Source organism: Epinephelus lanceolatus, chromosome 3 (assembly GCF_041903045.1).
Source record: "Epinephelus lanceolatus isolate andai-2023 chromosome 3, ASM4190304v1, whole genome shotgun sequence".
In the NCBI taxonomy this organism is placed as follows: Eukaryota; Metazoa; Chordata; class Actinopteri; order Perciformes; family Serranidae; genus Epinephelus; species Epinephelus lanceolatus.
In genome coordinates this window covers 26,404,584-26,429,658 of record NC_135736.1, presented here as the reverse complement: position 1 = coordinate 26,429,658, position 25,075 = coordinate 26,404,584, and the positions used below count along the sequence as shown (strand labels likewise).

At 40.3% G+C, this 25,075-nt stretch overlaps 1 protein-coding gene across 7 annotated transcripts in view; it reads right to left on the bottom strand.

The window, feature by feature from the left end:
* lrba (LPS-responsive vesicle trafficking, beach and anchor containing) overlaps positions 1 to 25,075 on the bottom strand; it is a 236,340-nt gene that overhangs the window by 181,607 nt on the left and 29,658 nt on the right. For all 7 annotated transcript variants that reach the window (XM_033624965.2, XM_078166196.1, XM_033624967.2 and 4 more), the window contains exons 2-13: positions 18,831 to 19,062; positions 15,617 to 15,717; positions 13,495 to 13,590; positions 10,946 to 11,067; positions 10,033 to 10,159; positions 9,207 to 9,326; positions 6,677 to 6,823; positions 4,704 to 4,901; positions 3,286 to 3,419; positions 1,319 to 1,427; positions 749 to 901; positions 212 to 380 (exon numbers count right to left, since the gene is read on the bottom strand). In XM_033624965.2, the coding sequence (XP_033480856.1) occupies positions 212 to 380; positions 749 to 901; positions 1,319 to 1,427; positions 3,286 to 3,419; positions 4,704 to 4,901; positions 6,677 to 6,823; positions 9,207 to 9,326; positions 10,033 to 10,159; positions 10,946 to 11,067; positions 13,495 to 13,590; positions 15,617 to 15,717; positions 18,831 to 19,062 (1,708 nt within the window). The remainder of the gene's footprint in view (positions 1 to 211; positions 381 to 748; positions 902 to 1,318; positions 1,428 to 3,285; positions 3,420 to 4,703; positions 4,902 to 6,676; positions 6,824 to 9,206; positions 9,327 to 10,032; positions 10,160 to 10,945; positions 11,068 to 13,494; positions 13,591 to 15,616; positions 15,718 to 18,830; positions 19,063 to 25,075) is intronic.

Below are 25,075 nucleotides of genomic sequence, written 5' to 3'. Positions count from 1 at the left end.
GTGAAACTGTGAATGTATTTGTTTACTTAAATTTAACTTTTCATTTATTTACTTGTATGAATGTATGCTGTATGTAAATTTACTGATGGTCCAGTACTTGGGGGGGTATATACAGAGACTTAATTTAGCTGTTCTGTGTTCAAGTTGTCCGCTTCTTTATTTTTTAAACTAAAAAAGACATTGATCAAAAAAACAAAATGTGCATCCTCACCTACACCCTTGGGCACAACTCCACTGCGGTCCTGGGGGTTGATAACCCAGTAGTAGTATTTCAGCGTGTGCATGACCTGGAGCACAGTGCCCACCCTGCGAATGGTGTTGTAGATGGTCACTGTGCTGATGAACTCTGTTGCCAGGTAAGTGTAGAGTGTCAGTTGCACCTGCAAAAGATGAAGCACACATGAAAACACACAGTTTGAGTGGAATAATCCGGTTTTAGTGTGCCCTAGCTTCTAAGCCCCTAAGGGTTGTAGGCAAGCCATTCTCATTTAAATAGCAGTCACTGAGTCACAGGCGGAGGGGTAACCTTGAACTCTGAGCTGAACTCTGAAACACTGAAAATAAAAAGTAGGGCAAGACTATACGGAGCAAGAGAGGGTTATTATGATGGAGCAGGTCTGTGCGAGTGTGAACATCTGTATGTAGTAACTGATACATGTGTGTGTATTCTATTTACATTTCTCCAACTTCACAGATATACCAAATGCATGAGAATGTGCTGCTGTGTGTATGTGTGTGTTCACGTTACCTTGGCAGGGGCATGGATCCAGATGGCAGGGTTGAACAGAATGTGGTCACACAGCTGCTTGAGCAGCAAAATGCCATTCTGCAAGTTGCTAAGGTATCTGGAAAAGGCCAGCACAATGTCCAGGACGGGCCGCGTCACATGCACCTTGGAAAACTGTGGAGCACAGACGGGGAGACATAAAGTGCCACAACAGGAGGTGTGGAAAAAAGGGAGAGGGTGATATGTCAGTGAGAGGAGTCAAAGACATGGAAAGCAGAAAGAGGTGAATGAGGAACAACACAGAACGGGGAGGGAAAGGACACATGCAGAGAAAGACGAGGAGTGGCTCATCTTCTGCCTAACAAACACACGAGCCAGCTGTGACCTCCGAATACAGCTGAGGGAAAACAAAGCCTGTCTCATATTAAGTGTTGGTGTGGGTATGAGCCTGTGTTTGTGTGTTTGTGGTGTTAAGGGAATCAGGATCAGCCTTATTACGACACTGGGTTCATTACGTGCAGCTACTGGTACGGGGAGGGCGTCTCTCTTGTGTATTTCTTTGCCAGCTGAGTCTATTTGTGTTTGTCTCACCTTCTCCAAAGTGTAGCCGATGACGAGAAAGCCTTTGCAGGCCAGGACCTGCTCTTGCATAGCCACTGAGTTCTTCAAGAGCTCCATCACAAAGGATAGCAAAGTGCAGCTAAGAGGCCCACAGACAGACAGACAGACAGACAGACAGACAGACAGTGACAAAGAGGGAGAGAGACTAAGTTAGACAGTGACAATGATCTATGTAAGCTGCTGACAAAGCCCTGACTGAAGGGCATATCCTACATGAAATGTGATTGAATGAGGGTGTCGTGTCCCCATTGTGTTAGGAGGACAGATTCTAGTTAGCATCACCTTGAGGGCAGCAGATACAACAACGCTGCAAATTCATGAGCAAGATGGCCTCGCAGCTTTCGAGCTCAGCATTACATCAAAAGTTAGTAACATAAAACCTAATTTGAAATGCTCTTAAAACTTAATGTAGGTCTTCTCTGTGACAGTGATATCACTAAATATTATAGCAGGCATAAATGACTGTTGACAGACTGCCATGTTAGCTGAAAAGCCAGAGGTAATGGACTGAAAATAATACACTGCGTGTGCTGTGACTTGTCTGTGTGGCAGCCATTAAAGTACTGATATTACAACCTTTATTTCAGATTTGTACATTATCTGTTCAACATTAAGGTCCAGCTGATCATTTAGCTAGACAGATATCTGTGAGGAATGGAGTAATGGTCGGGCAATTTTAGGCAATTCTGAGCAGCAAGAGGCAGAATAGGAAGACATCAAGAAAGTTGCCATTACAATGTACAATTTGCATCAGTTGAGGCTTGAACTTACAACCTCTGACACCAAGGAGCATCTTCTGTCTGAGTGAGCTCATAAGCAAGCAGCAACTTATCTGTGGCTTCACAAATTGACTAAGCCAGCGACCAGGATGACAGCAGCTGTCAAGGCAGATTTCAAACTGCTGTCATAAATCAAGACAAAAATCTTAAAATACACATATTGCATCTAGACAGCATGGAGATGTTGGTAATTTGTTTTTTAACAATGGTTGATTTTTGAATTTTGATTTACTCCATATGTGAAAAACTGATGATTATATATGCCATTCTTACACTGACTCCAGTTGTTCACATGAGGACAGAATTCAAAATGCTGTCAAAAATTCAGTTTTTGATATAAAATTCTGATATTTGCCACACATCATCTACCATGACTCCAAAATCTTGTCATTTGTTTCATGAACATTGACAATTCATTTATCAAGAATTTGCAAGTATCTGTTTGCAGTACCTTTTACAGTCAAACATCTTGATGTACTGTAGGCTCACTTTTTGATAAATCAAATCTGTGAGGACATTATGGGGAGGACAGTCTGAAGATGCTCTGTAGCAAGTTTGGTGTCGATTGAGCAAAAATTGTGGGAGGAGACAGGTTTAAGAAGTTTTACAGATTTTGAAAAAAACAGAATGACGGACTTCATAATTTGCAATAGGTTTAAATGTACAAAAGTTTCTTCAGTATTTGGGGCTACATTTTGGTTAAAGTTGTGAAGCTGTACCACAAATGGTTGATTTGTTATGAATTTTGGGAGGCGTAACCATCCTGTCAGTTTTGACAGGACAATCACGCCTCCCTAATGTCATCTGATTCAGATCAGCTGATAAAGACACGTCACCACCAAATGACACTTCTGAGGAAGGCGGAAGTTTCCGCTGAAACATGTCAAGGTATGTAACATCCTAATGCATGTCTGTTATAAAAGAACAACTAAAGTCATTATCAGAAACTGAAGACCTAATGAACACCACTGAACTAGATTTGAACACTGTCAGCAGCATGACAGACTGTCAAACTACAGGCCTTAACATATACACGCCTGTTACTTGCTATCACAACGGCTCCATGCAGCACAATAAAATCCTGATTTAATCAAGGACAAACAAAAACTACTTCCTTCATTAAAGTGTGTGTGTGTGTGTGTGTGTGTGTGTGGTTACCAGACAGAGGTGTCCAGCTCGTGGCTGGAGGGCTGGCAATAATCCAGCTGTGCAAACAGAGGGAAGAGGACCTGAACGCCTCCGATAGAGTGTATGCCACTCTGGACTGAGTGAGTCACCACGGCCTTCACGTCCTAGCGAAACAAACACACACAAGTGGCCACGTTTAACATGTTACATGGCTATCATTTCTACATGCGTCACACAGACATTGGTTCTGAACATTACAGCCTTTTTAAAACTAAATTAGCTCTACGTGTTGACACATTTTAAAGTGTTTGTAAGTAGTAGCATACTCACAACCAAACAAAATTCTTCATCATCTCACTACAGTCTGTTTTTGTCCCAACAGGCACAAACTGTAATGAACCCTCTGAATGTTTGACCACTAATAAGTACTCTAAACCTAAAATCATGGTCATGCCATCGCCAGGGTGTGTGTGTAGCTTTCATGATGAATACCGCTAGCAATCGCGCTCAGTGTTAATTATTAAATACAATTCAAGATCTCAATAACAAGTTTTTTGTTGTTTTTGTTAGCGTGTGACTTAAACATGTTGAAAACATAGAACCTGATCATATTTTCTTTCAGTGTTTAATAGCCTGGGTCTTCAGCTGGTGTGTGTTGTTGTATGTTGCAACACTAACGGTGGCTGGGCAAAACACTTTCCTCTCTATAGGATTGGAATTTTTGAGCATGCATAGCATAGCAAAGCTGAAAATATAGGTCACATATTCATTCATATTTTACACCGTGCATGTGTGTTTGTGTGGTGGAGAAAGCATATGTTGTGTGTGGCAGCAAAAGCCTCCCTCACAAAGGAAACAAAGGGTTTTTCTCGATGAGAGGGCATGAGAGAAAACTCAATTAGTGTTTGAGAAAAGACAAACTCAAAGTGAGTGAAGGAGCAACATTGTGTGTGTGTGTGTGTGTGTGGTGTGGGGGCGTGTGTATTTGTAAGCAGCACATGGAAAAAAAAAAAACTTTTACAAAGTTGACTACAGGAAAAAAGCACAGCTACTTGTATGTAGTTCCAAACTAAAGCTCAGTCCCAGAGAAGGCTAATTCCATAATTAGAGCACCAGTATGGCATTTTTCAGCAGCTGCAGCAGTCTGGCTAGCTCGACACATTTGCACCTCTGCCCTAATGAGGCTATTAAAATGGAAAGATGCCAACTGGGCCGCTTTCATTATAGCAGAGGAGGAAAGAGAGAGTAAAGTGCGGTACATATGGAACAGTGGGAGGGAAGGAGCAGGCGTACAGGTGGTGAATGCATTTGCGCCAACACTGCTTTAATGTCAGCGAGGTGACTTTAGGTCAAATTTAAATAATGGCAGTCCTAGTAATATCAACTCTAACTTCAAGGGGAACGACTATCAATTGCTTTTCAAGTAAAATGTTAAAAGGCATAATTACCTGCAGCATGAGTGCGTGGGGTGAGTGGACGAAAATGGAGGCGTTGTCCTTGGGGGAGGACTCAAGGCAGAGCTGGGCATCTGTGGCGCGGGGGTTATAAGCAAAGGCAATACTACTAGACAGCTTGCCGTCGTACAGTAAGGTCTTATGATGCTCCGCAAAAAGCAAGTCACTCTCAGCCTTGTACTTGAACGTGCCCTGAGAAGAAAGAAGCAGAAGAAGGACGGGAGAGACATTCAGTGGAAGAGACAAGAATACAGTCACGGAGCATTTATAGAGACAGACTTGGTGACTAAATAGCTAAATAGCCAAAAGGGTCAGTGACTAATGTTATGTGCCAAAAATTGGACTCTGCTGCAAATATTTTGCAGCAAATAAAATTATCTGTTCTAAGCTTCCTTTGTATATTGGTTCATGCGCTCCTCTTGAGTGAGATTTACAATTTATTTAAACCCTTTAAAAGGGACAGTTCACTCCAGAATCATAAATACATATTTTCCATATTACCCGCAGTGCTATTTATCAATTTAGATTGATTGATTTTAAAGGGACAGTTCACTTCCAAATCCAAAATACATATTTTTTGTCTTACATATAGTGTTATTTTTCATTCTAGATTGTTTTGGTGTGAGTTGCCAAGTTTTGAAGATATCAACCGAGATGTCTGCCCTCTCTAAAAAAATAACAGAACTATAGAGCACGGTGTTTGTAATGCTCAGAGCACCAAAAAATAAATCTGAATACTCAACAGCAACGTCTCTTTTCTAGAAACAGTGACACGGTTACTCAAGATAATCCACAGGCCTTGTTGTGGACAGTTTTGTGTAGGAACTATTTTCTTTCAACCAAACTACACCCACCAACCATATCAATGTGCAGAAGGAAAAGTTCATGTACTCAATGACGAGAGGCTCATGCAAGATGTTAACATTACTTGCGTCCTCCTCAGCTGAGCTGTATGTTAGCTAGCTCTGTGGTGCTAGGTGAGCTAGCTCAGAGATATGGTTGGCAGGTGGAGTTTGGTGGAAAGACAATAGTTCCCACACAAAACTGCTTACAACAAGGTCTGTGGATTATCTTGAGTTTTCGAATTTATTTTTTGGTGCTCTGAGCACCACAAGCTGAGTGCCTTCTAGTTCCATTATATTTATGAGAAGGCAGACATCTCTACGACAGATATCTCCAATAATCGGGAACTCACACGAAAACAATTTAGAATAAAAAATAGCTCTACAGGTAAGAGGAATAATATGTATTTGTGATTTTGAAGTGGACTGTCCCTTTAAAATCCTGGAAAACATACTCATAGACTGTAACAATGTGCAGAAAATTCCAACTTGTATGCACTTTTTCATCAGGGTGACTACGAGCACTAGAGATACAGCATATCTAAGAATGCATGGATAATTATTTGCCACTCTGGCAACCATTTTTATTCTTTGCTTTGTATTTTTATTGCATGTTGGTGGATGTGTCAGGTGGGGGCCTCTGTATAGCTGCTTCTTTGTGATTTTGTTTACAGTATACTAGTTCAAAATAAAATAATAAAAAACATTCTTTTTAAAATACTATGCTATGTTTAAGGCTGAAATGCATACTTTCCACATGTTGTTGCCCTTAAACTACAGTAAGTATGGCGCAGCTTCTTTTATCAAGTCTGTTACGCCATCTCATTTGTTGTTGATGGTATCTATGTTATGGTATCTATGGTAACTATCTTGCAGAGGAGAATTTTGTCTGGTGTAACAACTTTCTCATTAGACACATGAAAAGTTTATCCAACCATGTTAATTTTTCCTTTCTTGGTCTATGAGAATGCTCCGCCATAAATGAAATGGACATGAAATTTTTAACATTACACATTTCAACTTTGTGAAAGTTATTTTAATTATCATAATGCATCATTTGACTGTGTAAGTTGTTCCATGTCTCTATTAAATGTTACTATCACAGGGACATTCATGGCTACCGACCTGGTAACCCGGTCCCAGCTGATAGATAGCCAGGATCTGAGCAGCACTGAGAGCTTCTCCAAACAGGTAAACTGCCCCCATCTGTCCACAGAATACACGGTTGGCATCTGCCGTCTCAGACGATCCCAGGAAACACTTGTCAAACGTCTGCAGCAGGACGGACACAGGCACAAGATGTTGGAGGAAGCCAAGAAGGAAGGAAAAAAACAAAGGAACAGACAGTTAAAGATGAAAGGAGAGAGGGTGGAAGGAAGGAGATAGAAATTAAGACAGGAAGGAGTAATAAAAAAGACCAAAAATAGCTGGTAAGAACAGAGGAAAAGGCATATTCATGTTAACACTAGCTATAATTGGCAACACACAGCCTCAAACTATACGCATACTGTGGCTAACGTGATAACGCCCCATCTTCCTTTGGTCATGGTCAGTGAGGCATGAGCACAAGTGTTGAGAACGATGAGACCACATCTCAATCAAGTTGTTAATTTGCTTCCTGACATACTGACATATCAAGAGGATTAAACTACACTGTGGAGGCGTTTTTATTCCTAACAAAATTTGATTTGAGAGTCTCGTAACTCAGCATGGCAGAAAGCAATCCTGGCGACTGTGACAGAGTTCATATGGTGATGTGTGAGAGGAGCAGGGTGTGTATACATAGTCATTTTCCACTGCGCCATCCATGCTAAAAGATGAAAAGAGTGGTTTCACCCCTGAGCCCTCTGGAAGCAAAGACTGAGATTAGATATATCTGTGAGCCAGGTTTGCTTCTCAGTTTCTGTAACACACTCCTACAGCAATATCTGGTCATGAAATTGATATTTGACAGAAAATCTGTTACGTGCACCCACATGCCTAACACTGACATAGCAGCAGGTGGACTTGTAAATATAAAATCTTGCCAGAGGGTTCATGCAATAATATTTGTGGTTTGGAAGTACACACAGAACACAGAAAAGGCCTACATCAAGGAATAGTTCAGCTTTGGCAAATATACTTATTCACTTCCTTTCAAAGTGTTAGATGAGAAGATCGATACCACTCTTGTGTCTGTGTGGTACATATGAAGCTACAGTTAGACGCCTGTGAGCTTAGTTTAGCATAAAGACTGGAAACAGCTAGTCTTGCCCTGTCAAAAGATAACAAAATCCAATAGCAATACTTGCTAGAAAACAGCTATATAAAAAAAACACATACTGACACCATCTGCAATGTTTTTCCATAGTGTCATCATTAGTTGTACGGTCTGTGTTTCTTGTAATTTTGACAGTCTTCGCCTAAAAACAACGAATTTTGGGTTTTGGATTTCTGGATTGAAATCACAATTTAAGACACTGAACTTAAATGACTGACAAACAGTAAGACTGCGAGCTGGCTTAGCCTAACTATCTCAGGGTGCTTTCAGACCTAGATTCGCTGCTTTGATCTGAATCAGGGTCTTAATTTTGTTACAAAGTTGCATAATTGTCTAGAGTTGGTTCATGTTCTTACGGCAGCATTTATAAGTGGACCAGATAAAATGCCTTGTGCGAGAAAGCTGCTCTTGATTGGTCAGAATTTCCATGCATGAAGTAAACAAAACGTTGAAGAAGAGTACACTTGCAAGATAAATGCGACACTTTCTAATGTCGCAATGGAGGGACAACTACGCAGGTTGATTTTAGCGCTGGTCATCGTGTGCTATATTGCTGTCATTTTTCATTTTAGTCAAACCATACAGTTTGAAAACGAGGCGCGGCTCCAACTAGAAAACAATGTTTTGATGCATTGGATGTGCTGAATGTGTATATTAAGGCAGTACAGGAGGAGGCACACATTAATAATCCTCCAGGACTGTAACATGCTCATGTTTAACCCAAACAATGCGTAATGCGACTGCAGTTGGTTCAGATCGAGGTCAGAACACATTCTCACCACAAACTAACTGCACAAGAGTTTGTTTGTAACCTGACACAGACCATCTCTTCAAAAAGGTCTCGGTCTGGTTGTTTTGGTGCAACTGCTGTGTTCACACCTGCCCAAACGAACCGCACTTAGGGGGCAAATGAACTTGAGTTCAATTGAAACAAACCAAACAGGGCAGGTGTGAAAGCACCCTTGGCTTAAGTATTGCTGATTTCAGTACTCAGATTGTCTGATTGCAGAAGAGGAAGTCGAGGACATCAAAAGATTGCTTTATGTCTGGAGAGATTGCAGATATCTAAAAACAACAAAAACTGATACTGAACTTGATTCCTTTGTCCATACCAGACACTACAGTGACTCATTATCTCCTCTTAAGGTTTAAGTGGTGTTAAAAGACAGGATGGGTCGGGGCTAGCTAGTTAGCATGCTCATGTCAGGACATATCTCTGCAACACTATACATAGACACCTTCAACATAACATCAGATCTGTTCTTTACAATCTGTCAATAATGTTCGTTTTGTGAATATTTTAACCTAAAATTCTGGCATTATCTTCCCCATTGCACCTTAAACCAATAATTCACTGTGTGATTTGCAAAGAGCAAAAAATGTGTTACCACTTACGTCACTGGTGTTGACAAACCAGGCTATGTCTCCAAAGGAAGCCAGTTCCCCGTTCACATAGCAGCTTATTTCACTGTTTTTCCAGCGGTTGTAGATGTGAACGAGAGTCACCATGTACCACTGCAACAACAAAAACAAGCAGGCTCGAACAACGGAAAACTGTCACTGTATCAGTCACACACAACAAGATATCAATAAGTCAACATGTGGTGAGAATCTTCCAGCGTACACAATTAACCTGCTTCCATCATGTTTCAGTCCCCTCCAGCTACGATCCCACCTACTTAGATTTCTGGTTTTCTCCTCAGCCTTACAACCAGTGAAATAGGTTACCAGTGTTGCCACAGTGAAATAGGTTATGATGGTTTCTTCCGGACATGAAGGAAGGCATTAAAAATAGAGTGAAAAATTAACTAAAATCATTTCTGGGTCCTCATGAGGTTTATTGAGGTAAGGTAGTGCCTTCATGCCCAGGGGAAGGAGGAGGGTGTTTTAAATTGTCCACAGGCAAAGGACTGCAATGGTCTTCAGTGTGTGCTGTGCCTGGAGGGGACCGGGAGTATTGGATTATCCCTCTCTGCCGTCGCCCTCATTCCTCCTCCTTCTAGTTCTGCTTCTCCCCAGAGCCAGGTGTGATGTGACAGTACTTTCTTACAGCAAGGTCTAGATTTATTGTGTGTGTACATATGTTTGCGTGTGTGCATGTGATTGATTTTGTGTGTGCTGCTTTGCAGAATTTGTCTTTTCTTGTGTATGAATATTTGGTTGGCCTGGGTCACTGAACCAGTGCTTGTGTTCTGCTTCGTCTTTTTGTTCCTTTTTTTACCTTCTGCGGTTTGAAGTCATACTTTACACAGTGCTGGAATCCTTTCCCCTTGGATTTTAATGAGGTCACTATCAAACAGCCACCAACAAAGTGTGCCGAGTAACCCATGCCTTTACTGGTGCGAAAACTGAAATGAAATGAAAGGAAAATACAAACACAGCTTGAGTTTCTGAGTGAGGCTGTACACTTTAACACTGACTACATTCAAGGGCAACATGGGTTATAGTGTCCAATATATCATATAAGCATTTTAAAAGGATTTCAAATGGATAAAGATAGCAAACAATCATTTCTCAACTTCACAGACTCTTCCCATCCTACATGTCCCGGCGAGACGGGGGCCCCTGCGTGTGATTTAGTGAATTAATCTCTTTTAAAAAGGGCACAAGGCTGAAGGAGCTTTTATTACAGATTCTCTCAAGCAGCTCGTTGGCCATCCGGCATGGTAATCATTCTCATAGAAACCCAAACAGATCCCTATTGTATAAATTAGATTTCTGACAGAAATTAATTATTGGTTGAAAAGAAGATCAACCAACCCTCTGCTCCTCGGAGAGGAAGCAAAGGATGAGGAGACAGGAAAGATGGAGGGAGAGGCACAGCCGTTTTTCATCTGTGAGGCTGAAGGCTGCACTTCTGCAGCACATTTCTGGGGTTCAAATGCATTTTATATACATCTCGGTTATACTGGGAACATGTACACATGCATATGTTCACACTTAAAGTGCATGCATCCGTGTCAAACCACCATTCATGCAATTCCCCTCTCTTTGTGTTATTTATACTAAAAATACGCACTACTTCCTTAAACAATTTTTGCATTCCATATATAGTATATTCAAACTAAATTAAACATTGAAGAGTCAAACAAAGGGCAAAGGTTCACTGGTCACAGAACAGTATTGTTACCTACCAGTACAAGTAAGGCTTGTCTTTGTCTACATTAATGTTGTTGAGGGGATCCATGCGGAGCCATGTGTGGAATGTAAACCCATTCTGGTACGGCCATTTCGCTATAGGAGGCAGAGCTATAGCCTGTTAGGAAAAACACAACAGAGGAAAACAGGACATGGTATGAGTTGTGGGTCCTGACCAGCTGTGGAGTTCAATGAACCACTGAGCATTTAAAATTGATAAAAAAAAAAACTCTTGGTTAGTGCGACAGGTCAAAGGAATATTAAGCAAACGTTTGAAAACTATTGCCCTTAATAATGTTTTTATGTGTGTGCAGATGTGTGTAGCAGGGCAACACAGGAAGGTGAGGGCACATGTGCTCTTATCAATCACTGCTGACAAACACTTCTAAGTACTAATAGAGTTCAGATCAAGAGAATCAGACCCAACCTCACATGGCAGACCTGCACACTAGTACACAAGCAAGTAAAAAGCACCGGTACCATAACAATAGAGGGTTATATACAGACTACACACACTATGTAAAAGGCCTGACACAGACTAAAGCAACATTCAATAGTGCACATATTTATGTTTATTTTATATAGAAGGGGACAGTGCACATTAATTAACATGACCACTTAAGTCAAGTAAATATACAAAAGTACAACATAAAACACAACACAGAGCCAATGCACATAGCCACTAACAAACAAACAAGAGCACAAAACAAAGCACAAAAAACAAGGACAATAGCACACAAGCACAACTAGCAAGACAGTGACACACATTGAGGAAAACGTAGTATACAAAAGCACATAAGCCCCAACATACAGTAAGAAAACGAGGACATAACCACTAATTCAGATCATGACAACATGTTTGATTGTCCAGTAACCAGTGTTTTATTGATTTGGAGAATGACTTAAGAGATGTGATGTTCCTAAATTCTATGGATACAGTGTTCCAGGTGTGTGCAGCTTGGAGGTTGACTGTCCAAAGCTGCTCTTTCTCTGTGGTATCTGTGGGGTGCCAGGCCATGAAGAATTTTAGTTATAAGTAAGATATCGGCAAATCTGATCATATTTTCCCAATTTAAAAAATCATATTTTGTTAAAATTTTGCTTTATCCAGTGTGTTTAACGTCTGTTTGTACAGTCTTTCTATTGGTTTTAGTGTAGTTTTGCCTTAACAACTCTGAAGCCTCTGTCGTCAGGTTGCTCCTGATGTGTCTGAAATTTGCCAAATTGAATTTGTACAGCTTCCTGTACTATGCATATTTGATCCAATGAAAAGTTCATTAATATTAATGTTGCAATAGTCCATTTGTGGTCTACTCCTTCACACAGAGGAAATCCTGAAGACATTAAATAGATTATTAGCTGTTTGTCTTAATTACTGTTTAGCATTAATGAATGCTCAAAGAGCAGTTGTGATGCAAGTCTGAGAGGATCCTCCTGAATAAACATACTGTCCTGCCACATCATACCCTGTGGCTGGAAGAGTTCAGTGGGGAACAATGCGATGCTTTTGTAAAGTTCCAGTGCAATGAACTGCAAAACTGGAAATTGCCATTAGCAAGTAGAAAGCTGACAAATTCAACTTTGTGAATCAAATGAATGAAGAATGTATTTGTTATCTAGATTTTTCCTGTACTACCAACAATCTCTGATTCTGTTATATTTTATTTATTTATTGTTTCTTTCAATGAGTGTACCAAGGGTATGCTGTCTACTTCACACTCGTCATCATGTGCCACTGTTGCCATCATGTGTTGCCTGTATGCTACATTACGCATCTAGAGAAAGACAAGGACAAAGCCTGTGTGCAGTCTGACTTTCTATGATACTAACGCTGAAGAACGAGGCAGAGTTTTTGAATAAACTAATGTGCAGAGAAGGCACAACCAAAATTTTCAAAGCACGATTTCAATGGTCCAAAGCTGAATAGCCGACGGCCACAACATGATACACTTAGTCACTTTAACTATGTAGACTTATAGTGCTCACACATGCGGTTTCATCAAAAAGCTCTTAGACTCCATTTCAAGATGCTTTACAACATTTCAGCAAGAGCACAATAGCCTTTGAGGCCTGAGAAGAGTTGTAATGGCAGACTAAAAAACAACTAAGAGAATGTGTGAAGCTTATCAATTAGAGCAAAACTGCATGGGTCAGTGAATGGCTGGCTCATACGAAATCAACTTAGAAAGCACTTAGTATGAAAGGATTCAGGAGAGATCATCATGTAATATCTGAAGTCCTCTCTTTCCCTCACTCATTAGTCTATAATAGAGTTTCTTTATAAGATGAAGGAGAATAGGAGGTGCTGTAAATTTTGGAAGGCAGTCATGGTGGGGGTCCATATTCTGTTAGCTCACCACTTCTTTTGCATTTTGCCTAGCTGGAAATCTTGCTGCTCATGTACTGAAATATTCAAACTAGCAGTCTGACACTAACCTCTAAATGCATGCCAGGCGGCTCATCATCTATGTGCAAACATACCTAGTGCTCATGGATGTTTTTTTCACTCTGTGGTGCAGTGTTTGACATGACGTAGTATACTCACAGCTGCATTTTTCCCCGGAAAGCTGAAGAAGGAGTCGGGGCCATTCCTGTGAGCCATGTACTTCAGAACTGACAAAAGCTTCACTGCATGACGAGGCTGAGGGAAGAATACAAAAACACACGAGGATCATTTTAGACAGCTGATAAGTGTTGATGTCCAAACAGGCACACACATGCACATGAAAGCACATGAACCCTGTTAGTCACTTACTGTTTATGCATGTAGCTACAAATGATTAAAAGCAAGTACAGCTTTGGTTCTGCTTGTTCTAAATTTACCCCAGACTCATCAGACTTCAGAAAGACTTACTCAGCAGCACACTCAGAATTCTGTATCTTCATTTACTTGAGGCAAAGTGTTTACAGGTATCAAAACACTTATATTTAATGCTTTTTAAGGCATTTTCAAGATCACTATATTTGAGACTTATGTTCGGTGAAAGCATCCTTTCCGTATTAAAGCATTGCAGGCAGTAAACCTACCCATGCAGAGGTAGGTTTTATGTAGGAATAGTTATTTTGCCAACAGGTAATTGCAAGTACTCTAGTATTAGGGTTTAGTGGTAGGTTTAGAGATTTGTAACATCAGAAATGTGGGCTTTCCCGCAGAAGAGCATTCAAGTAACTGTAGTTCACAGTACTTTCGCATTGGCTTCATTCTTTAGCCCAAGAGGTTGCCACTTGTTCTGCACTTATCTTGTCACACTTTCTTCCTGCAATACAGCAGCAATAACCTAATAAACCTCACTCGCATGCAATCAGACAATGCCTAACGGTGAGAGCATTGTCTGACTGGCCAGAGTTACCTGCATAGCACCAATCAGATAACATATATAGCATAATATAGTACACTGATTCCCAACTGGTCCAACCACGGGGTCCAGATTTCTACCTTAGTCATTTGTTCATGATGCACACAATTTAATACATTTGGCCTCATACTTGCATTTGGCTGTGTCATTGGGCTGGTTTGCTGTCTCTGTCATGTAGCTATCTGTTAGTCACTCACTCTACAGCAGGAAATGTCACTTCAAAGTAAAAGCTTTGCGCCAAAATTCACTGTACTTCAAAATAAAGAGTGTTTTTTACAAACTTGACACGTTCTCGAGTCACTTGTGGTCCATTCAGAAAAGACTCGGGAACCAGTTTTGGACCGGGACCCACCAGCTGGGAACCACTGTTACAGTATGATAGTATATAGTAACTTTGTGTCTATATTCAAAGAGCAATATCGCAGTCTTTCGCAATGTGTTTATTGTGAAACCTTGACAATTAAATATGATATACTGTGCAGCCCTAATTTACTTTATAATACTGATTAATGTGTACATCATTGTGCACTGCAAAGCACACTCATCTAAAATGTGTTGCTATAACACACAGAGTTCAGATATTGGAGTTGGATCGGTGTGAGTGATAAAATTTTCAATACATTTTTACAATTTTCAACAAGGCTGGGGTTTAAAGTGCTCAACCAGAGCAGTTAAAGTTCTGCACTCATCCCATCCACCATGTCTCCCCAGACGATTCACAAAAAAAACAAAATGAGGAGAGGAGCGGTGGTGAGAGCTGCTTGAAAGTGGGAGAGTGAGCTGAAATTTCGAAGCATAAAAGCAACTTGCCCTATTTCCTTGACAACTTGATTAGTGTCAGTGATCGATGGCTTACTCTCCTTCTCTTTAACTGTCTCTCCCTCTGCACCGCCTATTCTGCCTGGATGTAGTAACTTATCTTCTGTACACGAGTCATACATCTGAAGTTCACTATGGCTACTTCCTTATAGGCACACACACACAACAGCTCAGGCAGTCTATTCTAGAAAAATCAGGTTCTTTGACTGTTTAACAGCCACACCTTTTAACATTGTGCTAAATATTGGCTGATAAAAATAACTCAAACTTAGAACTTTGTGGTAATTTCACAATCAGCCCAACAACAATAATGCAGTGCTGCTCTGGATCCGAGATCACTGCGGAGTAGCAGTCTGGTTTCACATGATTTATCTTGTCTGTGTGTCAAGGGCATTGGCCTGTGGGATGGCAGCAGTTGAAGTGTTGCTAGCACATTCCTCAAGCTGGTCCCAGACAACCAAGACAGATCACCGTGGCATGACTCTGACTCACCCACTGGCCTTTCTCCCCTTGCAGTTTGCTGAAGAAAAGCTTTAACTCCTTCACTGTGATGCTGTAGCTGGCAAGCACGCCCAGCATGTCCACCAGCAGGTCTGCAAGACACACACAGAATCATACAGAGGTTAAACATTACAACACAAAGACTGACAAAATAATTGAGAGGGAGCTCCAAATGATGGCAGTTTGATAGAAAACCTTACGGATCTTATCATTCATGAAGCGGTCCTTGATTATAACTAGTTTTCCCTGTCTTATTTTTAAAAAGATCCAGCTCACAACTATTGCAGTCTTTATTGGTAATTTGATCATCTAAATATTACATTGAAGCCACAGCAATAAGAAGAAGCTAAGTAGCTAGGACGTATTTAAAAGAAAAGTAGGGTGAGCAAAATCCAAGTAAAAAAAGAAAAGAAAAACACAAGACTTAAAATAGAGAGGACACTCTGGGAGTCCCAGCCACTGTGCAGCCTCTTCCATTAGTTATTACTGACTAATGATGAGCCATGGTGTGACAGATCTGTGACTAGTGTGCACATACAGAACCATTCTTTTAAAGTTCGGCTGCAACTAACAATTATGTTCCTTGGCGATTTATCTGTGGATAATTTTATTAATTAATGTATTAATCATTTGGACTACAAAACATTAGAAAACAGTGAGAAACGCCTGTAAAAATATCTTAAAGCAGTGATACTCAACTTATGGCCCATGGGCGATAGGGTGGTAGTGGCCCTGCAACCCTTTTCCAATTGACAATGAAAATAATCCGATCAACATTGGGATTTTTTTTATACTTTGAATGTAAAAAAGTCTGCAGAGTGCATACAAATGCCTAAATAAAATATTAAAAAAAGAGGATCCCCAGGCCCCCCAACAGATGTCTGGGCTAAGTCGTGAATGCCCTGCACACACCTGACCTGCACTGGGCTGCCGTGACTGGATTTGCCTCATGGCAAAGATGAGTGAGGACAGCAAACGTCAAAAGGTTGAAAAAAAAAAAAAAGGAAATTCATTTAATGATAATATCATTATTGTTTGTTTATTAACTGGCCCTTTGCCTCCTTTCATTTGCAAAATTGGCCCCTTGGGCAAAGCAAGTTGAGTATCCCTGACTTGGAGCCTAAAGTAACTTCATCAAATGACTTATTTGCCCAACCAACATTTCCAAACCTAAAACATTAATTTACTATGATGTAAGAACATGGACAGCAGCAAATGACCAATCTCTGCAGCTCTAGTTTAAACCCCTAAATATAATGATGAGTGGCAGTTCTATCTGGAAGGTCTTTTTCAATGTTAAGTACAGTATTAGTATAAACACACACAAGTATCAAAGCTCAGCCTTGCACAACTTGTATTTCAGAGCAAGTGAGGAAGAGACAGTCTGCAAATCGACTGTAAGTGCAATTTTAAAAAGTAGAAGTTAGGGTGCCTTGGTGTCCTTGTTTAAGACATTTATCATAAACTACAACATCCCTGGCTGAAAGTCCAGCCTTTGTAGCATAACATTCCTCATATCTCTCTCCATTTCTTGTCAGCTTTCTCCTCCCTTTCCCTTTCTCATGAAAGTAATAAAATGCACAGAAATATTGAGAAAAAAGTACAAACAGGAGATAAAATTAAATCCTAATATATGGGTCATTTTAAGTTGTAAAAATCAGTCAATGAAAAAGTTGCATCTGAGACAATTCTTGGGGATGAACCAAAGCATTTGTACTGTGCTGAATATTACTATTACTCTCAGCTGCCTAGTTACTGCTGGGCTGTATCACCCTTGCTCGACTGAACAAACCCTCTAGGCCAGCGCTGTTCTGGCTGGCAAAAGTTCACTGAGCCGAACACTGTAGGATTAATTTGGACTAATTTGCAGATGGGCAACAGACCAGACTGAGACTCTGGGGAGACTGTACAGGATGATTGTGTCCGCTTTCACTGCAACACATCACAGCATATGCAACAATGGGAGATGAAACCATGAGGTTATTGTAAACAGGAAATGTGGATAAGAAAGTTTCAAATTGGTTCCTTTGTTTGTAATGCTCCATTGATTCTTGAAATTGGAGTTCGTCTCTTTGTTGCTCCCCTTCCACAAAGAGGTCAAAGCGGAGGCTCGGCAAAAAAACTTCTCTTTTAGTGTCTTGTCTTAGTCAAGCATAGTTCAGCAAAAAACACATGAAGATATATGACTGCAGATGAGTTTAAGTTTTTCCACGAGGTGCTGTTCTTAAAGGGATACTTTACCAATTTTAAACCTGCTTCGCATCACAACAATGTGGGCAGTGTGGGTAAATGAACTGTGTTACACTTCATCACCCAGATCTCCCTGCTCATTTGCCAGCAATAATCCGCCAGACGACAGGTTTCGATTTTCACTGGCTCTGGGGTTTTTGCTATAACTACAGATTGTACTTCGTGATTTTTGTATGCCCACCACTAAGGACACGAAGACTACAGAAGAGGATCGAGACAGAGACGAACTCTTCTGTCTCAAACTCAGACAAAACTCCAATCTAACTGTAAAACTAGGCAATGCTCATTAAATCTAAACCAAGATTCTGTTACTTCAGAAACACAGTTTAGTGCACTGTGCCAGTGGCTGTAATATGAGAATTTGTCAGTAGAAGGTGGGCGCCATACTACTTCCTGTATTGTTAAAACCAGAAGCTGAAAATCCTGAGATCAAACGGTAAAACTAGGCAGTGCAAATCAAATATAAATCAAGATTCTGTTACTCTATGGTCTATTTTTTTGTCTAAAATGTCCTCAGAAACACATTTTAGTGCACTGTTTGGCTGTAATATGAGAATTTGCAAACAGGAAGTGGGCCCCGTACTGAAAATACTGGGATCAAACAGTAAAACTAGGCAGTTCTGATCAAATATGAACCAAGATTCTGTTACTGAGTTGCCTAGTTCTTGTCACAAATGTTTTCAGAAACATATTTTAGCTTACTGTTTAACTGTAATGCAACACTGCGACTGCCGTGGTTGTTTTTGGACGGGCAACTTGCATTACGTCAACGACCAACAGGAGCATTTATTGGTCTGGTGCAGCACAGTGTATTCTAGTAGTAAATTTTTACCTGTTGAGCAAAGGTGAATGCCACAGCCCTAGCACCCCTTCCAAAGTGTTTCTTTCTACTGCATAGACAGCTCTGTTTTGTGAAAAGACCACCTTTCCAGCAGTGAAATACTTCTTTAAGTACCTGCGATCATGCTGTCAGTGGTGGATATGCGCTGGAGCACCTGCTGGATGAGCCCCACATCAGTGCACGCCTGCAGGTTGCGGACGCTCTTCTTGAGGATGGCGGTGAAGATGCTCCAGACCTCGGCCTGACAGGTGGGCTCGCATTTGTCCAGCAGCTCCACCATGCATACAATGCTTTCCGGTTCTTGGATGATGAAGTTCATCTCAAGGTCAAACTGGCCGCCAACCAGCTGGCGGAGAGACACAAAGACGGAGGTGAGGAAAGGAGCGGGACAAGGCAGGAGAGAGAAAGTGTTTTAGCCACTGAGTAAATTAAGCAATAAAAAACAGCAATTAATTCCTCTTTTATGACCAGCAAAAAATAAACAAGAGCTTCATATATATGTGTTCACATTACTATGTGTGTGCGCACTTTTAAACAGATGATTAACCATGCATCACAAGTGCTGTTAGCCAAGCGGATAAAAGGTCAGGGGAGAAACACAGGTCTCTGTCGGTCTATTTGTATGTCTGTTTTTCTGACAGTAGATTCAGCTGTTTACAGCTTGCCTTAAGACACCGTGATAAACCAAGAGCAAAAAAAATATCAAACAAGGAGCCACGTCAGTGAAACTAAGTGAGACATCCAGACAGACGCAAACAGTGAGAAGTGTATTTAGAGGTCTTTTGTTCCTGTAGGAGGCCCTGGAATACTAACAGCATCTGACACCGCCTGGCAGACACAGACCGGGTTCAAATTAATTTGTACTTATGACGTACCAGAAAATACACAGTGATAGAGTACACTGATGCAAACCCCAGCCTAATATCAGCAGTGGCTACCAGTGTGTACATCTTTTACACTCAGGAATGTATTTTTTTGTGTGGTGGGAGAACAGAATAAACACATTTTCTTTCACAGGCCTGCATCTTGAATCAAAAACGCAAAATTGTATTCATGCGTCCCACGTTACGCAGCTTTAACAGTGATCTCCTGCTAAAGCTTGCTCAGGAGCCGCTGAGGTGGAATGCCTGTCTGAAAGGAGTAATGCTCTTTGTGTGTGGAAATAAATTGTGCAAGCCATAAATGTCATAATTTATCACTTCTTAATAGTTGTGATGACATTTTTATTATTGAACCCTGCCTAATAGAAAACGATAAGGAAAATAACAATATTGGTGTCAAATTAATATTGTGACTGAGGCTGTCATGTTTAGAATCAAGGAGGTGTGACTGGGCAAAAAAAAAATGAAAGCGTGATAGCTGTGCTCGGCCATTAGACAGGCTGGATGTGAAAACAATATGATTTGGTGCGGGGAATGGAAACTGTCCCATTAAAATGAGTGAGGTCGGATTAACTCCATGTATGTGTGTGTGTGTTGTGTACAAGATAGGGAAGGAGGGGACACTGGGGTACCGCCACAACATCCTTAAAGACGGGGGATAAAGTGATGATAACACTGACACACACCTCACCTATTGTCCCTTTAACCTCCTCTCACAGATATCTATTCATTTTTTCATGTCAAGTATCAACATTAGAACAATGATGCAATCAATCAGCAGATACACAAGGCGCATTTCCTTTATCCCTCGCCTTCATACAGTCTTGTTTTTAATATGTAATGTGCAATATTTCATATTGACATACATAGGCTTAGATTTCAGGGGGGACACAAGGGACATGTCCCCCCCCCTCAAGATTTAGGCCTAGATGTTATGCATTTGTCCCCTCCAATAAAAATATAAAAGTAGATGAGGACTTCTGTATTGACAAAATGAGAGACATTTACACCATAAATTGATGCTAAAAATTCACAAATTGGTGCATAAATATTCATCAGCAAGAAAACCCCATGGTTTAAGCTTTGCTGACGCATATCATAATATTCACAATTACTGCAAACACAAACAATTTTAAGTGCCAAGATGTATCAAGTCACATTCAGCCTTTGTGCATTTGACAACAATCCTGCTCACTGTGTCAACTTTTAATTCAAGAGCACACATCTGCAGTTAATCTGTAATAATGCTTTAATTTAGTAACTGTTTTAGTCTATAAAGGTCACAAAAATTATGAAAAATTCCCATCACAAGTCCCCAGAGCCCAGTGTGATGTCTGCTCTCTATGACTGACCAATAGTTCCAAACCTGAAGATCGATCTATCTTTTTTACAAAGAAATCTAGGTAGCTATATTTTGATATAGATGAAAAGCAGTTCAGCACACTTAGACTGAAGACATGAAACCACAATTATTCAATTACCAGAATGCTTGTCTTATTTATTTTCTTTTCGATTGCCTTATCATTTCAGCACTAAATATGTGCCCGCAAATCATCTTCTAAAAGTGCACTTTGAGGCTCTGAGTGGTTTGCTCACATTATTCACGTTTCAGTCGGCATAAAAACCATTATCACACACACACACACACACACACACACACAAACATCAAATCAAAACAACACGCAACACAATGCACGTCAACTAACATACAATAACCTTGTCTTACTGCTTAACGAAATTGTTGCTAACTGGCCTGTACTCACTGTTCTTGTCTTCCTGGTTTTGTTCTGTTAGCGTTTTGCCCTTTGTCTTGCAATAAAAGAAAAAAATAAGAAAACAAACCTTGACCTTAACTTTGCCTTGAGATGAATTAAAGGGTAGGTTCACGTAAATTAGAAAGTTACATCATGTATTCTCCCTATTTTTGCAAGCAGAGAGTTTGGCCCAGGTTTTGACACATTTGTATCTCAGAGTGCTGCTGCTTTCCCAGAACAATGGAGGCGAGTGGAGTTTTTAAATGCCGTTTTGTTTGGTGTTCACAGCATTCAAAATTACGTGCAAAACATTGATTGAAAAATTGAGGCGTTTTAACACAACAAACAAAATTTAATTTCAGAATGATAAACAGTTAAACAAATTAAACCAAAACTGGAGAGATCCCAATGGAAGTGAGAAAATGTGCTTTTTCATAATTCGACTGGCTCAGCCATTTAATTGAAGTTGGAACTTTGCAAAAAGCTGAAATGATGGTTCATTTGTAGTCAGCAGGTATCAAAATTTAAGTTCCTGGGCTACATACAGCCCAATCTGATCTCAAGTGGGCCAGACACCAATACATAATTATCTATAGATAATAACTGACAGCACCTTCTAATTTTTCCTTTCCTTTAGTGTAAGTGTAGTGTAGTGTAGAATTACATTCTGAAAACGTTTATCCATTTACAAGACAGATGATGAACAGCCTGAGATGTCTCAGAAAAATAACTGCAATTTCAACAATGTGTCTCAGTTTTTCCACAACCAGTCAGTCTACTATTCACTGGCACTACATGTGCGTTTTTCCATACATTTGCACTCCTGAGTTGTAATGCTGACATCACCACTAAAATGGAAGCTGAAAAAGCAGGTTTAAGTTGTACCCTGCTTTACAAACCATTTATAAATCAAAAGTTTTGGCAGTGCCTTGACAATAGGGTTCCACCATATTGTATTGAAGATTGATAGAGATTCTTTTGTTGTGAAGCTGCCAATTGTAAATATTTGGCACAATGTTCAATATCTTAAAATATGACCATGGTTAGTATTCATTGCTTTTTTAGGGAACTGTATTCTGGTCAGGGTGGGAAAGCCCCTGAGGCAGCATTTTACATGAAGTGGGCTTCTCGGTATTTAAGTTGCTCTTGAAACCTGGCACCTCTTAGCCTTCACAAGTGCATCAATATATTAGGTGTGCAAAGTCATCCAGTGGGTCGGATTGGACCCTTTGGCAAGCAGCCCATATGTTTGACACCCTTGGCTTATACAGTACAAACACAATACACAGTATAAGGAACAGATGGATGTATGGTCAAACAAATACCAGGGTAAATGACAAAACAAATGACAAAATTATTTCAGTCAAAATATCTACCAGCCACCTGTTAGGGCAATAAGCCAATGTCAAAATCATAACACACAAACCAATTAATGCCCCACTGGCAGCCTTTCTTTTTCCCTATTTTGTCTTTTAGCAGGAAATCACACAGCTCTCTACAGAGTGCCATGCGTTAACTTGGGGGATAGACTGCAGCCAGGTCTGCCATTAATAGATGCTGGGTGCCATTTTGCCACAGTAAGAGTTGATTTATGAGCCTGACACTCTGTGTGAGTCACCCATCCATCACAGCCAGTTGACAAAGGATACAGAGAACAAATATGAGGATGTATAGTGCCACACGACAGTGACATACAGCCGGCACACAAGCAAGTATAACAGGGCTACTTTAGGACCAGATTTGTTGCATCCTACGGTCAGAAAAGTTTAAGACAAATTGAAAAATTACTTGAACACATTATCCAGTGATGTGTTGTACTGTTTGTAGAGTCAGCCTTAACCCTCCAGCTCTACTTGCAAGTCATTTGAGGCCTATTAAGATTCTTTCAACAGACAAAAACAACAATTAGTGGCTATGTTTCTTAAATAAAGTAAAAATACCAAAGGATTTGTCAAGTTTTCTTTCTTTTTCTAAACTTAATATCCTTCAGTTTTCTGACTGTTGGTCAAACAAAACAAGCAATTGAAAGAAGTTGAGGTTAAAAAAAACCTACTTTTCCATATGCTATTTTGACATCATGTGTGAGAGACTGATCGCTGAGCTGAGTACTATATTCAGTGACTAAAAGCCAAATAAAAACCTGTGAAGTCTGACATTATCTATCCTAACAGAATGTGTTGGCTCTTTCAGCATCAGTTGGGATTTAGAGTCTGTTTGACAAGCATAATAGTCTGTAATTCACAAGATCATTCTAAAATCTCTGCTTCTAAAGAGTCCGTTTGGAGTGGCTGGTGAGGTTTTTTCTTGCCAAATACACTATTATCCCAATATTCAAATAGGCTACCGTTCAAAGCAACCTACAGCACTGAGGTGAATGTTTTACCTTCAAGTAAAAGGTTTACTTCAGCAAACAAAGACCCTAATCACTGACAGTATTTCCTCGGTTGTGTACTTTGTTCTGGAAATAAATCTTTGGACATCAAAAAATGAATTGTCATATTCAAATATATTTCATCTCAGGCAGCACTCTGCACCAAACCTGGAAACTATGTCGCTTTCCAGTGGTGCCAGCTGAATAAGAATACAAGCACACTGCTGGTATAAAACCTCACGGCAGCTGCTTATCTCCATGTTGTTACTGATTACAAAAATAGCTATAGAAAATTTAGTATACTTATTATAAACAGACTAAATTATGCTGCCATTAATCAACTGTGATACTCTGAACCTTGATGTAAATTATAAACAATGTAATTTGCTTTAGCTGAGGGAGAACATTTAATGTGTCTATTGGTGCATGGCAAAGAGGTTTACAATATTTCAATTTCTTAAATTGTTCAATTCAATCATTTACATTGTTCTATTTCAGGAACAGGTGTGAAAGGCTGCCAGCTCCAGCCCCGGCTCCAGCCAAGGAGAGCTCTGCAGCTAAAAGCTGCCATAAAGGCACTGGCTTTATGGCAGCTAGACACCAGATCCCTGGCTGGGTAACCTAGCCTGGCTGTTCTCCCCCGAGGCCTGCCTGAATTAATCATGGCTGAGCAGCCAAGCAGCCACTGGGCCGTAACACAAAGCACAAACAGGCTTCTATGGTCTCCATGGAGAACAACATTGGAGGATGGCAGGGCTAAATGGTACCCAAGAACCAGAATTCATATCTATAACTGGAGCTAAAGCTGTATCTCAGGAGACTCATGATGACGTCAGGATTCTTGGAAAGCCGACATATGAAATCCAACATCAACGATTATAATGTCTTACATGAGGTTAATATTTCTGACACATTTAAACAACCTATTTAGGACGAAAGTCTCAGCCATGTTCACAGGGTGAATTTGAAGTAACATCAATGTTTCCATCGACCTTTTTTATGCACCTTTTCAAATTTGCACAAAAACTTGGAAAGCTGGAGTGGAAATGCATGAAAGAAAAAAGGTGGAAAAGTTCACCTATTCAAAAACAGAGATACGGTAAAGCCTGATGGAAACTGATTTTTCAGACAGACCTCTTTGTCCAGTTTATGCTCTTCAATACAACTAGAAATAAGGGCTGGGTATCGTCTAAAAAACTATGATACCAGTACCAACACCAGCACCCTAAAAGTGATACGGATACCAATAGAGTACTTCATTTGATACCCATATACCCACAATGTGAATGGGGTGGCATGTAGTATAGCCATACTTTTGAACTTTTTGTTGGCATCTCAGCACAGTGAACTGCC